Raw genomic sequence first — 12,068 nt, forward strand, 5'->3', positions numbered from 1 at the left:
ATGACTCTTATAAAGATTATGGAGAAATTTTCAGGAGAAATATATAATACCTCTGGAGAATTGCATTACAAGTAAATCTGATGTTACCAATTGAAGGCTCATGTAGTTTAATTTATTGGATAGCAATGTATAATCCTTACCGATCTAACTGAGATATTACATATAAAGTTCCTCAATATTTTATTGAACAGACAGTAACATTTTATTTACCAGCAATAAGGGCATCAATTTTCTGCTCCACATGAGCTTCATGATCTTCAAGGCGGCCACTGATTTTATCATTCTCGTCCCATCGGACCAGCGTCGGAACTCCAGCAAGCTTGAACCTAGAATCCACCCTCCAGGGATGCTGGGGATTCCTCCAAGTTGGTCTATCTCCAACGTAGGCTCTCAGAAGTGCAATATCTTCTGATGCTGCTTCCAGTTTTCGGTAGATGCCTGGTTCAGCTCTCACACAGTCTGACACACAAAGCAAACAATTTAAGAGTTTTTTAGACGACTCGTTCAGGGAGGCGGGGAGTGAACTAGCTCAGTCCAGCATTTGGTCATATTTATTTCCATGATGTTTCACAAAATCACAGTGGCACTCAAAGCATCATACTAGTCTGTAAAAAGAATCCTCAGTTTCAATGATTTCTGTGATCCATGATTAGTAGTTAGAACATCTACTGGAACAGTGTTTGAGGCATGGTCGTGTGGCGGTACCTTTAAGCTTACGAGATATTAATCAACTAGAGCAATCTTTCTTTATAAGGAACACCAGAAAATTTATTAAGCCCCATAGGAGACAATATATGGTAAAGGCCGAAGGAACTTGCAAAAAAGCATCCCAATTGACGCTGATCGAAATAATATTGAAGCTACGCAAGGCGCTTGAAAGAGTGCACAACTCCTTTAACTCTTCATAATTTCTAGTCCTATCTTAAAAAAAACCTTGATTTTTCTCTGATCAAAGCAACTAACAAATAGCCTTCACTGCAATATACTGAAGAACTTAATTTTGGCTCCAGCATGGAGAGAATGACCACATAAAAGCTGCAGAAACAAGATTTTTCAGGTTTGAGGCCATACACCAGCTAACACCGAAGGTACGAAATTAGTATTGTTAAATCAAAACTCACAATGTACCAAATATCATTGTAATTTTTCCATCTAGACATTGCATCACACATGCAAAGATCATATTGGGAACTGGTTACTTCAGGATACTTCATAAGGTAAGAAACTTGAAAAAGGGACTTCCTGGTTCACTTGAGATCTCCAAAATTTGATTCTCAGTATCAGGTCCATGATACAGAATCTCATAAATCAAATACAAGAATCCATTCATATAAATAATCTTTTCAACTAATTAATTTCTTCAAATAATTTTCGTTGATTTTCATTGATAGACTACGAGACAGATAACTTAAAACAGAAATATACTCAACAACTTGTCTCTTGCGTAGCATGCGGTCTATATAATATACATATATATATAACATTATCCCACTCCAATAGATTTGGAAAACTTGAGGACTGCAAACACATGCTACAATTATTTCCAAAATATTCCAAGGGAAACTCGCACATGAAAACAAAACGTAAGCAAATTATAACAAATTTCTATGAAAAGAAAAAAAAAAACTGCGACAAAACAGCGATAACGTAACGTTTACGGTATCCAATTGTCCTGTCAAGATGGGTAATCACAGCATCCACAAAATTTGTTCAAAAGTAAGAGAAAAAGCGGGGAAAAAACAAAGAAATTGAAACAGAATTCCAATACCAGGGCACCAGCTGAGAGAGGTGGAAGGGTCGTTGTCAGCCAAGAAGAGGATGAAATTAGCCTTGTTGTTTGGCAGTTCCGATCGGAATTTGTCGAATACAGCATTGAAATTGGAGGGGTTGGCGTCCAGTAGCTTCAGTGGCATTTCTCTCGGCTTTCGAAGAATCACTGTACTGTACGAAGAATAACGAAAGTGAAAATGGCAGATTGAGAAATTTTAATGGGAAATTCAAAATTGGGTGAAAATTGAAATGCCCTGCGACAACTTGTTAGGGCAAAATGCCCTTCTTTTAAAGGGAAGGGAAATAAGTCAAATTACAAACTTAACCTTATGGGGGGAGTTTCTTAAATATGAGAAACAGAAAATACCAGATTTTGTTCCTTCTAAAATTTGTTTAGTTTTACGTAAACACTTTTAAGTTAAAACTTGGAAAAAAAAATTAAGGCAAATATTACGTTTATATTACTGATATTTTTTACATTTTATCTCTGTTTTTGCTATATTAGAACTTCACGTCCACGTCTAACTCATGGATATTGAAATGTAAAATATTTTCTCTTATGAAATAATAGAAAGGTAAAAGGTGGATTGATGCATTGACAAAAATTTAATATCTTGCTTAAAAGTTAGTAATAACTAATATGAAAGAGTGAATAATTACTCATACGCTTGCTTAAATAAAATAAGAAGGTTAAACTGATTTATACCGTTTCAATTTTATTATTAATGTTTTTAAAGTTTCAATTCTACTTCTAATTTTTTTTAATTTGATCCGTTACTATTAGTAATTTTTCATTATTGTTAAAGTGAGTATAGTTTAACGGTAATTGACACATATCTCTTCCGACGAAGAGGTCATGAGTTCGAAATCTCAACCCTAAAAAAGGTAAGTTTTCATTATAATTGAAATAAAGTCTAAGGGCAAAGTTGAACCACTTGCATGAGTTATGGGTAGAATTGAAACCAAATAAATTATTCATAATCAACGGCCATGTCCTAATATTTTAGAAGTTTCAAATTTACACTTAATTTTTTATTTTTTTAGTTGACGTGTTTTGAACAGAGCAACAACTTTAAGAATTAATTTCTATATGTTTCTCACAACAAATGTTGTAGGATCGGACAGCTACCTCTTGAAATTAGTCGAAGTGAGGATAATCTGGGACGATATTAGAAAAATAAAAATAAACAAAAAATAGAGCGCTTGAATTCAAAGCAAAAGGAGGGAAAAGAATCCTTGTAGTTGTAGATGCAACAAATTTGACCAGCTTGGATGCTAAGAAGCAAGACTCAGAATTTAGGAGTAAATATTCTTAATATATCATTATAACAATGAATCATTTCATACAAAAAAATTGGGTGTTTACAATAAAATATCTAACTACAAGAACTTATTCTTTAAAGAATCAAAGAATTATACAAATTTTATGCTGTTCCCTTCCCTTTATTTCTCTTATCATATATATGTATAAATATGTAGACATCTTTATCACTCATTTACACATAACCTTGGCCTGCATTCTTCAGTTTACTGCTGCATATTTTGATCTGATTGCCGCCTGCAGTCACTCTTACTCTTTCAATATGTTCATCCTGCAGAACTTCGTTGCCCCGAGACAACATCAGCTCATGGTTCTAACAAGGGCTCGACTTCAAGGATCGATCTGAGGATCTCTGAGTTTTTACTGACTCGAACTTTGGTTCTTTAAGGCTTTTTGCTATGTTGGCACCACTGATGAGTTGTTGACTTATATTGTACGAGCATCAGAGGTGTTGTTGCACATGCATTCGGGAATAGGGTACTTGGTGACGTCTCGCCCAACTTTGCTGGTTCGAAGTTCGGGCTGACCGAGGGAGTCCTGGTGCAGCTCCCTGATGAGCCTGTTGAAGTCTGCTTCAGGGAGTGAGGAGTCCAAGAAAAGGGGAAGCATGTGCCTTTTGTTTGGTGTTATATACTTCTTGTGTCCAGCATAAGCCCTGTGTCCCTGTAATAAAACGAACAATCGACTCGTTATGATCTTATGTAGTGTTTCGTCATGCTAGAGAGTAGAGACTATTCTTCAATATATGATACGATCAGGCTCAAGAGGCAAAAGATTTTACACGACGAGAGCGAAAAAGACGAATTGGCTGGTTCGACAAACTAAAGGAGAATATACCTGAATAGCATGGCCCATATTTCCTCCATGAGAAGGCATGAAAACATCACTGCTCTCACAAACAATATAGTCAATAGCAGCCATGAAGGAAGCTTTCTTCGCGAAAGGTTCGAGTTCGCTTGGCAAAGCGAGATCTTCCTTGTTGTAGAAATTTGGGAATTCTCTTGTTAATGGTTGCAGGGCTTCTTTTCCTCCGAGCGGTTGCCCTCCGGCCCAGTATATTCTCGTATCTCTTGGAGCTCCGAGTGCTTTCAGTAACCTGAATGAGCCGTGAAATTTAGTCAAGCAGAACCGTAACTGTAAATGATTAACAAGACTGAGTATATAGTTAAGAAACTTTACCTCATAACCTCATAGGCATTTAGGGGGCAAAGGCCTGCAAGTTTTCGGTCATGGTAGCTCATGTTTGATCTACCGGTTAAGAGTTCAGGACGCTGTATTCTTTCGTTGTTTATCATTTCATCATATTCCGGGCTCAAACCAGGTAGACAACCGGTCCTCACCCAGACATCCTTCTCCATTCGTAGGTGAAGAGCAAGGTACGGTCCTTTGCTTCGCATTCTCTCAGTGAGCTTGTTACCGAGTTCCACAATTGGTGGGGCGAACCTCAAGGCGTGAAAAGCAACCTGAAGCCCAAAGAGGAAGAAGAACAACAATTTACACATATTCCCAGCATCTCATCAGAATTAACCATGGCAAAATGACTTATAAAGCAGCAGCAAAAGATCTCATATGTTTCAATAAAGATAAAGGACTCGAAATGAATGTACAAATATGTATCAAAAGCGGCAATTGATTGTATCAAAGCAACAAGCAAATAATAAAGAGAGAAAAAAGAGTTATAACAAGATGTAAAAGCCTATAATACCTTGCATCTGAGCTTTTGAAGATCAGAAGGAAGATCCTTAGAAAGCCTCGAGTCCAAGCCGCGCAGTAGCAGTACTCCTTCTCTCCTCAGCTGCAAAATTCAACAGACACAACTTAGTATCATCAAGCTATTTACTAACCGAAACATTGTTCAGCAGTAAAAGGTTTCGGTTGGTAAGAAACAGCATAACAACGACAAAAAAATGCCACAAAAGCTTTCAGTTGGTAATATGTAGTAGTTGGGTCAACCTTAACAGACAGACACATAGGGACACATGTGTAGTTAAAACCACCAATCAAACCAACAGCTCTAGTAATTACTTTACGTTTTAACGTACTATTAGAGTAGGCGGTACTGTATTTGAACTTCTATAATATCATTCGCTCTCCATAATAGTCCCATGTTGAGCTTAATAATTCTAATGAATATCTCAACCCACATTTAAACGGGAGTGTTAAGAATGTATTAAGAAGACCTTCGAGCTTTAAGTTTAAGGTTTTGAGTTTAATGGTTACATTTAAAGTACCTATTATGGCAATATGGGCAGTTTCAAAGGTCTTCAGCAAGCAGCAAAATGTGTTATTACTTAGTTCAGACGTGTGTGACACATTCAAAACCAATATTCAGATATGCTTTGTGAAGAATAAGGAGTAAATTATTTGTTAGGATATAATGAAAACTTGCAGGGCAGTTATCAACAGATTCCTTTCCTATCAATCAAGAAGGCTGCCATTTTTATAGCAGCGAGCTTCAAACAGAAGCCATGACAGCTAGAAGAACAAGCACCAAAAATTCCTTTGATCATCCTTTACCTTTTTGAGGTAACGGGACCGAATCCAAGTCGGCGAGACGTGATGAGGTGTCGATTTTTCCTCAACAGGCCGAGTCATCAGGTGCGTCGAAGGAAGAGATGAAACTATATGAACATCATTCGCCAGAGCATTCTTGAAATGCTCCAAATCAAATATATCAGAAAACTCACTGCAAACCATCAAACAGAACATAGAAAAATAAACTTAGAAACTGAAATAAAAGGAAACAGACATTATGTTTCAGTTCGAGACTCAATCAATCAAAGACAGAAAATGCATTTCCACTTCTAATCGATATGTTCGCCGTGTTCTTATACCTTTCGTCTCCCCAGATGACGTTCACTTGCAAGATTGGAACAACCAGAGCAGCGCCGAGGATTCTAGCAATCACAACAGCGTCGACGATCTGATTCCTCTGTTGATTCATCCCGCCGGAAACCACCACCATCAGATACTTGGTCCTCTCATGTACGATTCCGGCGGTTGCTTTCTGATATTCTTGGCTGAAATCCAAGCACGGCCTGTACCCCAATCCATCAGGTTGCTTCCAGAACTCCTGCTTCTTGTTTTCCCATCCAAAACTCTCCTCCGATTTCAAAACTCCATTGGGAATCGGCGGAAGCGATTGAACGGAATCGTTCACAACCTCATCCTTCAGAGCATTTTCTCTCCCTCTCTCGATTACTCCAGATTTCAAGCCCCCATTCGAGACTAAACCCTGCGATGACTGAGACGTGAAACATGGGTACGAAACATACGCGATTAAAGGACCGAGATCAAAAGTCAGCTTCAACATGCCAAGAAGGCCGAAGATAAAAATCACGAGAAGCCATAGCTTGGAGGTTCTGTAAGTGGAAATACTCAGGTACTTGTTGTAAGCTTTAGAAGACTTCTTAGGCGAATCAAGAAGCGACTGAAGAGAAGAGGAAGAGAGAGAGTTGATGATTTGAGAAGGAACCGAAATGTAACACTGCTTCTTGGAATTACTGTTCTTCTTCGCCATTGAATAATAACCAGAGAGCAATCAATCAAGCTCAAACCCGTGAACGAATGAATCCCCCACAAATTATGAAGCTCATTAGAGAGAGAAAATGTAGCAGTAGAGAGAGAAAAACGGGCGGCGGGAAGAAGAGAAGGAATTTTCTGAACAAATTTACGCGTTGGCTGACCAAAAGCAGCCGTATTAGAGAGAGATTTTTCTGGTGAGCTTCTTTTGAAAGGAAGCTGAGCTGAGAGGCGTATTTATATTGGCTTAAGCGCGTAATTATAATTAGTTTGATCTTAATTATATCTCGTTAATTAAATTTACAATTTAAAAATGCCGCTTTATATTGAAGTTACATTTATACCCCCTTCGTTTTCTTTTTAATTTTGAATTTTGGGTTTATTCGAATTTATTGTAGAAAATTTATTATAATGTTAAATATTTCTGAGACGTGTGAAGTCCTGAAACGACAATTATGGCCATTTATTATGTGAATTTTTCTTTAGGTTCGGTAACTATTGCTTCAATCTTTAATGGCCCCTAAAATTTATTTAATTGATATGTCACGTCATTCTTAAGTTTACGTCCTATTTTTTAGGGTGTGTTTTCGAGTTTAGTTCATTATGGTTCATGTAAATGTCTATTTTGATTTATATATTATTAATTTTGATTCATTTAATTTTTATACTTTCAAAGCATCAATATTGATTCAGGTACTTTTAAAGAGTGACAATTTTTATCCTAATACAAATCTATAGCTATATTTTAAGAAATTTTGTGACTGATGTGTCATGCTAAAATTGTAATTGAAAATAATAAGATAAAAATTTAAACGAATGATCAAAATGGTAACTTTTTATAGGTACGAAAATTTAAAATTACATGGATAAAAATGAACAGAAGCCGAAAATAAATGAACCAAAATAGTATTTAAATCTAATATTTATAGTAAGAATTAGCGCATGAGTGTAACTCAATTTGTTTAAATATTACTGCCTTACTCAACATAAAAAATTATCTCTAAATTAAAATTAAAAAAAATCAAAGTCTAAGGTTATAATTAAACAATTATTATTATTATATTTCAACCTATAAAATTCTTGAGAAAATTTTCACTTCATATAGCTAATTTTTATTTTAAAAAATACCATAATTTTTTCGTTTTTTCTAATATAGCATAATTTCAATTTCTCTAAATGCATTTTATACTATATTTGAGATCAAATTTGATTTGAATGACGTTATTTTTGTAAAATTATAAATTTTTTATTATATTTGAAAATAATTTACTATATGCTCCCCAATCTAGTAATGGCATTTAAAAATTAATTTTCATTTTTCAACTTCCAATAAATTCCGCTGTGGGGTAGTCCATTCTCTTCACATATTTGTAACTAAGAAATTATTGGTTTGACTTCAGGATTGGAAAACTAATGGCTAAGATGAAATTTTTACACAAGGAAAAGTAGTTGATACTTTCACATTTATTCCCTATTGTAAAAGTAATAATACAAAATATGACATAAAATTATAAAAATAGTAAATGATGTTACATCACCAATTCAAATAATTTTCTATTTTTTTTATTTCTAACAAAAAGACAATTCTTTCCAATGAATAAATAAAATAATATATATTGATTTTTAATAAAAATTATTAATATCTTAACTATTTTAATTGTTCAAGTTATTATTTTTTTTTTGTTAGGTTTTTGTCCTAACATTTATATAATTGTAGTTCTTAAAAAAAGTCAAATGTAAATATGACTCATATTAATTATTTAAATATAATATTATTGAAATTAGTATAATTGTATTTAATGAATTTGAGTGCAACTACGTGATCATTCATATTGTAAGAATCTATTTATTCGTGTTTTAAATAATAAATTTAGGTTTGAATCTCATTTATTGAACTTTTAAAGTGTCAAAATTAAGTTTATTTCATTTTGATCCTCAAATTTTTACCACATGTAAACAATAGAATTTGAATATTAACATGTTGATGTAGGTATTTATCGAAGCCACGTAAGTTAGTTTAGGATGACTACTTTTTGAAAATTTAAAAATAAAAATAAACATCTTGAAAATTCAAGAACCAAAACAATTGTTTTTTTTAAAAAAAATATCCTCAACATATAACATAGTTCAACTAATCAAAACAAATATGTCTCAAAAATTATAAATTTGAACGATAACCTGCTTTTTTTAAAAATTAACATTTGCTTTCCATTTATATTAGAATTCCTTAAACCCTAATAATTTTTCTAATATTTTAAAAAATGACATTATTGAGGAGAGAGGGAGATTCCAATGGAACAATAAAAAGGGCAATAGACAGACAACGAAAAGAAAAAGGAAAAAAAAAATTAGAAAACAAGAAACTTTGTGGGAAAATGAAATGTCTAACTCCTCGAGATGGTTGCGTGTCGTGTTGCTTCTTTCGCCAGCTGTCACTCTTTTTCCTAAAAGAAAAACTTTTTATTTATTATTTAAATTTAAATACTATTTTTGTCCATAAAATATTGATTTGCTTCGTTTTGTTTCTTATTTCAAAACGTCTATTTTGATTATTGTACTTTCAATTTTTTATTTTATTTTAGTTCATATACTGTACTTTCAAATTTCTAGTTATTTTAGTACACATACTTTGAAATGTCTATTTTAGTCACTATATTTTTAAAAAATGACAGTTTTTGCACCTTCATTTTTTATTTAAGAGTTTCATTAGATAATTCGTGTTAAAAGCTTACAAATATAAATTAAAGTTGTCAGCTTTTAAAATATAGTGCTAAAATGAAGGTTTGGAAAATATAGTAAATAAAATAAACTAAAGTTATAACCCACAGGTACACAGAGACCAAAATAAATAAAGTACGTGGATTTAAATATATTTTAATCTATTATTTATATAAAAAATAAAATAAAGACATGTGATTATGCTGCCGCCATTCCCAGACAGGCTGTTGTTTCCCTGTCCTAATATGCCACTCTCATCCAATCAAAATTCCCTCTTCAATTATTTTCACCAACATTTCATTTCCCTGCCAGCTGGCCTTCATTCCCCTGCCATGCTGGCATTCCCTTGCTTTCGTGGACCCATAGCCATCAAGTTTCTAACGTACGAGGTACACCTCAGCAACACCCATTTTTTCAAAAAAAATCTTTCTTCATCTTTTTAAATATTTTTTTATTTTTTTGTTGATTTACTTTTTCGATCTAAATTTTAGGATATATTTTTTGAAATGAATCTATAAATTTGTACTAAAGAGTTTCTATTGTATACGACATTTGCACTAAAATTTTATAAATATAGATTAAAATAGTCAATTTAAAAAAAAACATTAACCAAAATGGATGCTTTAAAATTATATTAACTAAAATAAACAAAAATTGATAGTATAGGGATCGGCCCAAAGTACCTAAAATTGACAGTATAGGAATCAGCCAAAAGTACCTAGAGAAAAATAGTATTTTATTATTTTTCTTTTTTTTTCTTTTACTTATTTTTCATTTTTGTATTGAAATAAATATATAAATTTGAGTAACGAATTTTGAATGTATTATTGATTAATAAGTGCGAACAATAATTTTGAAGGAAAAACCAAACCACAGTTTTCTCACGTCGTGACAGGTAAAAAATGATTAATTGAAAACAAAATCAACGAATAATTAAATAAAAGTTTACTTTAGAACCAAACCACGAGACAAAATAATCAGCTATAACAAACTTTTTGTAATTACCTAAAAACAAGAGTATAGTTTGTATTTAAAAATTAAAAAAAAATGTCGAAACGAGTACTTTCTTTCACCTACCAAATTTAATATTTGAATGTGTGATACATGCCAATAAATGAGATAAAATTGACTTTCAAAAAATATAAATAAATTAATAAAATAAATGAGATAAAATTTCAATTTGGAACTCAAGAGTAATCTCATGAATAATAATAAAAAGTTGTCAACACGAAGCTAACTCAAGTGGATAAGATGTTAAAATCATGATCTGAATATTGAATATCCCAAATAGTATTGAACTAAGAGAAAAAATAAATTATACTTATAGTTAAAAGGCTTCTCAAACACACTCTAAAACACCAATGTAGTAATAAATGAAAAACCAAATTGATACCTTAGTAGTGCGATATCATTTCATGGGTAGTTGCTAAATTTAATTAATCAATTAGTGAATATTATGTGATATATCTCGATCAATATCAAAATCAACCATCATCTATGAAATCAACGATTAACATATATAAAGTGACAAACCAATTACTATTATCAAGTGGATTGGGAGAGAAAAATAAGAGGTTTAGATGCTATTTTCGTTCTGTACTTTCAGATTTTGTTTTACTCCAACCCATATATTTTCAAAAAATTCGTATTGGTCCTTATAATTTTAAAAAGTGATAGTTTTTGTCATTTCATTTCATTTTTTTTATCTAATTTTTTTCTATTACAATTTCAATACGACACTACAATTTCTTAAAATGTAGCAATATGTTTGTATTAAAAGGTTTCCATTATGTATAGAATTTGTATTGATATTTTGAAGCTAAAGACCAAAATAGTTACTTCTTTAAAAGTGCAAGACCAAAACAGACATTTTACCGTGTCAAATGTAAAAGTACATGAATTAAAATGAATCTGAAACAAAATGAACGAAGTGTAATTTACTAAATAATATTTAAACCAAAAGCACTACCAAGTCAAATTAAATATTGAAGAGGGCTAATAATTGAAAGAGATATATGGTAAAGTCAAGAAATATGGATGATTGGATACTTCCCAACCCAATCCCATGAGCCTATAAGGCTCCAGCTGTTTACTATGCCAAATTCCAAAACTTGTGAGATGGGTTTGGCTATTTCCTTGAATAATTCCATTGCCCTACCCTTCTCATTCACAATACAATTTTATTTGCTTTTCTTATTTTCCCATTATATACATAATTATAAGTTCTAACACTTTAAAATAATATGTCTTATTCTTCCAACTAACTTTTTTTTCTCTTTTTTTTGTCTGAAAAACTGACCTGAAAGAGATAGATAAGATATGAGTTTGATACGTCACATTTATCAATTATACTTTTTTTTAAGAAAAAACTGGATTCTAATAATAGGATCGAGAGAATGACAAAATAAATTTATATCTCATTGCTGTAATCAAAAAAAAAAAAAAAAGTAAAGAGCGAGAAGTTAAGCGTCTTTTTAACTCTAGGAAAGAACTTTTGGAAACATTAATTTGTTTGTTAATTTCTCAATTTGAAGTTAATTGGTTTGTTAAAAAAGCATTTAAATATTTTGTAAGGGAAAGGAAAGAAGAAGATGCTTTGTCAAAATCAAACTTGTATTTTACTCATTTCCAAGTCTTTCCCATGTCACCATAAATTCATTCCACTATTTCCCTTTCAACACTTCAAATAATGATAACTTCGGCCCACTACATTCAACCATATAATAAAAAAATATAT

General features: G+C 32.4%; 2 protein-coding genes across 2 annotated transcripts; both read right to left on the reverse strand.

Moving 5' to 3' along the window:
• Nucleotides 1-16: 16 nt before the first annotated feature.
• LOC111020265 (Thioredoxin superfamily protein) lies at nt 17-2,044 on the reverse strand. Its single transcript, XM_022296874.2, has 2 exons — nt 1,769-2,044; nt 17-459 (listed from the first exon to the last, which is right to left on the reverse strand). Exons 1-2 carry the CDS (start codon nt 1,911-1,913, stop codon nt 203-205), a joined length of 402 nt encoding a protein of 133 aa, XP_022152566.1. The 5' UTR covers nt 1,914-2,044; the 3' UTR covers nt 17-202.
• A 1,021-nt stretch (nt 2,045-3,065) lies between these two features.
• LOC111020361 (O-fucosyltransferase family protein) lies at nt 3,066-6,834 on the reverse strand. The gene is made up of 6 exons (XM_022297013.2): nt 5,926-6,834; nt 5,609-5,777; nt 4,797-4,886; nt 4,271-4,554; nt 3,929-4,187; nt 3,066-3,754 (listed from the first exon to the last, which is right to left on the reverse strand). The coding sequence occupies exons 1-6, from the start codon at nt 6,609-6,611 to the stop codon at nt 3,518-3,520; spliced, it is 1,725 nt and encodes a 574-aa protein (XP_022152705.1). The 5' UTR covers nt 6,612-6,834; the 3' UTR covers nt 3,066-3,517.
• Between the last annotated feature and the right edge of the window lie 5,234 nt (nt 6,835-12,068).

Source organism: Momordica charantia (assembly GCF_013281855.1).
Source record: "Momordica charantia cultivar OHB3-1 chromosome 8 unlocalized genomic scaffold, Mcharantia_2.0 BLBB01000008.1, whole genome shotgun sequence".
Lineage (NCBI taxonomy): Eukaryota > Viridiplantae > Streptophyta > Magnoliopsida > Cucurbitales > Cucurbitaceae > Momordica > Momordica charantia.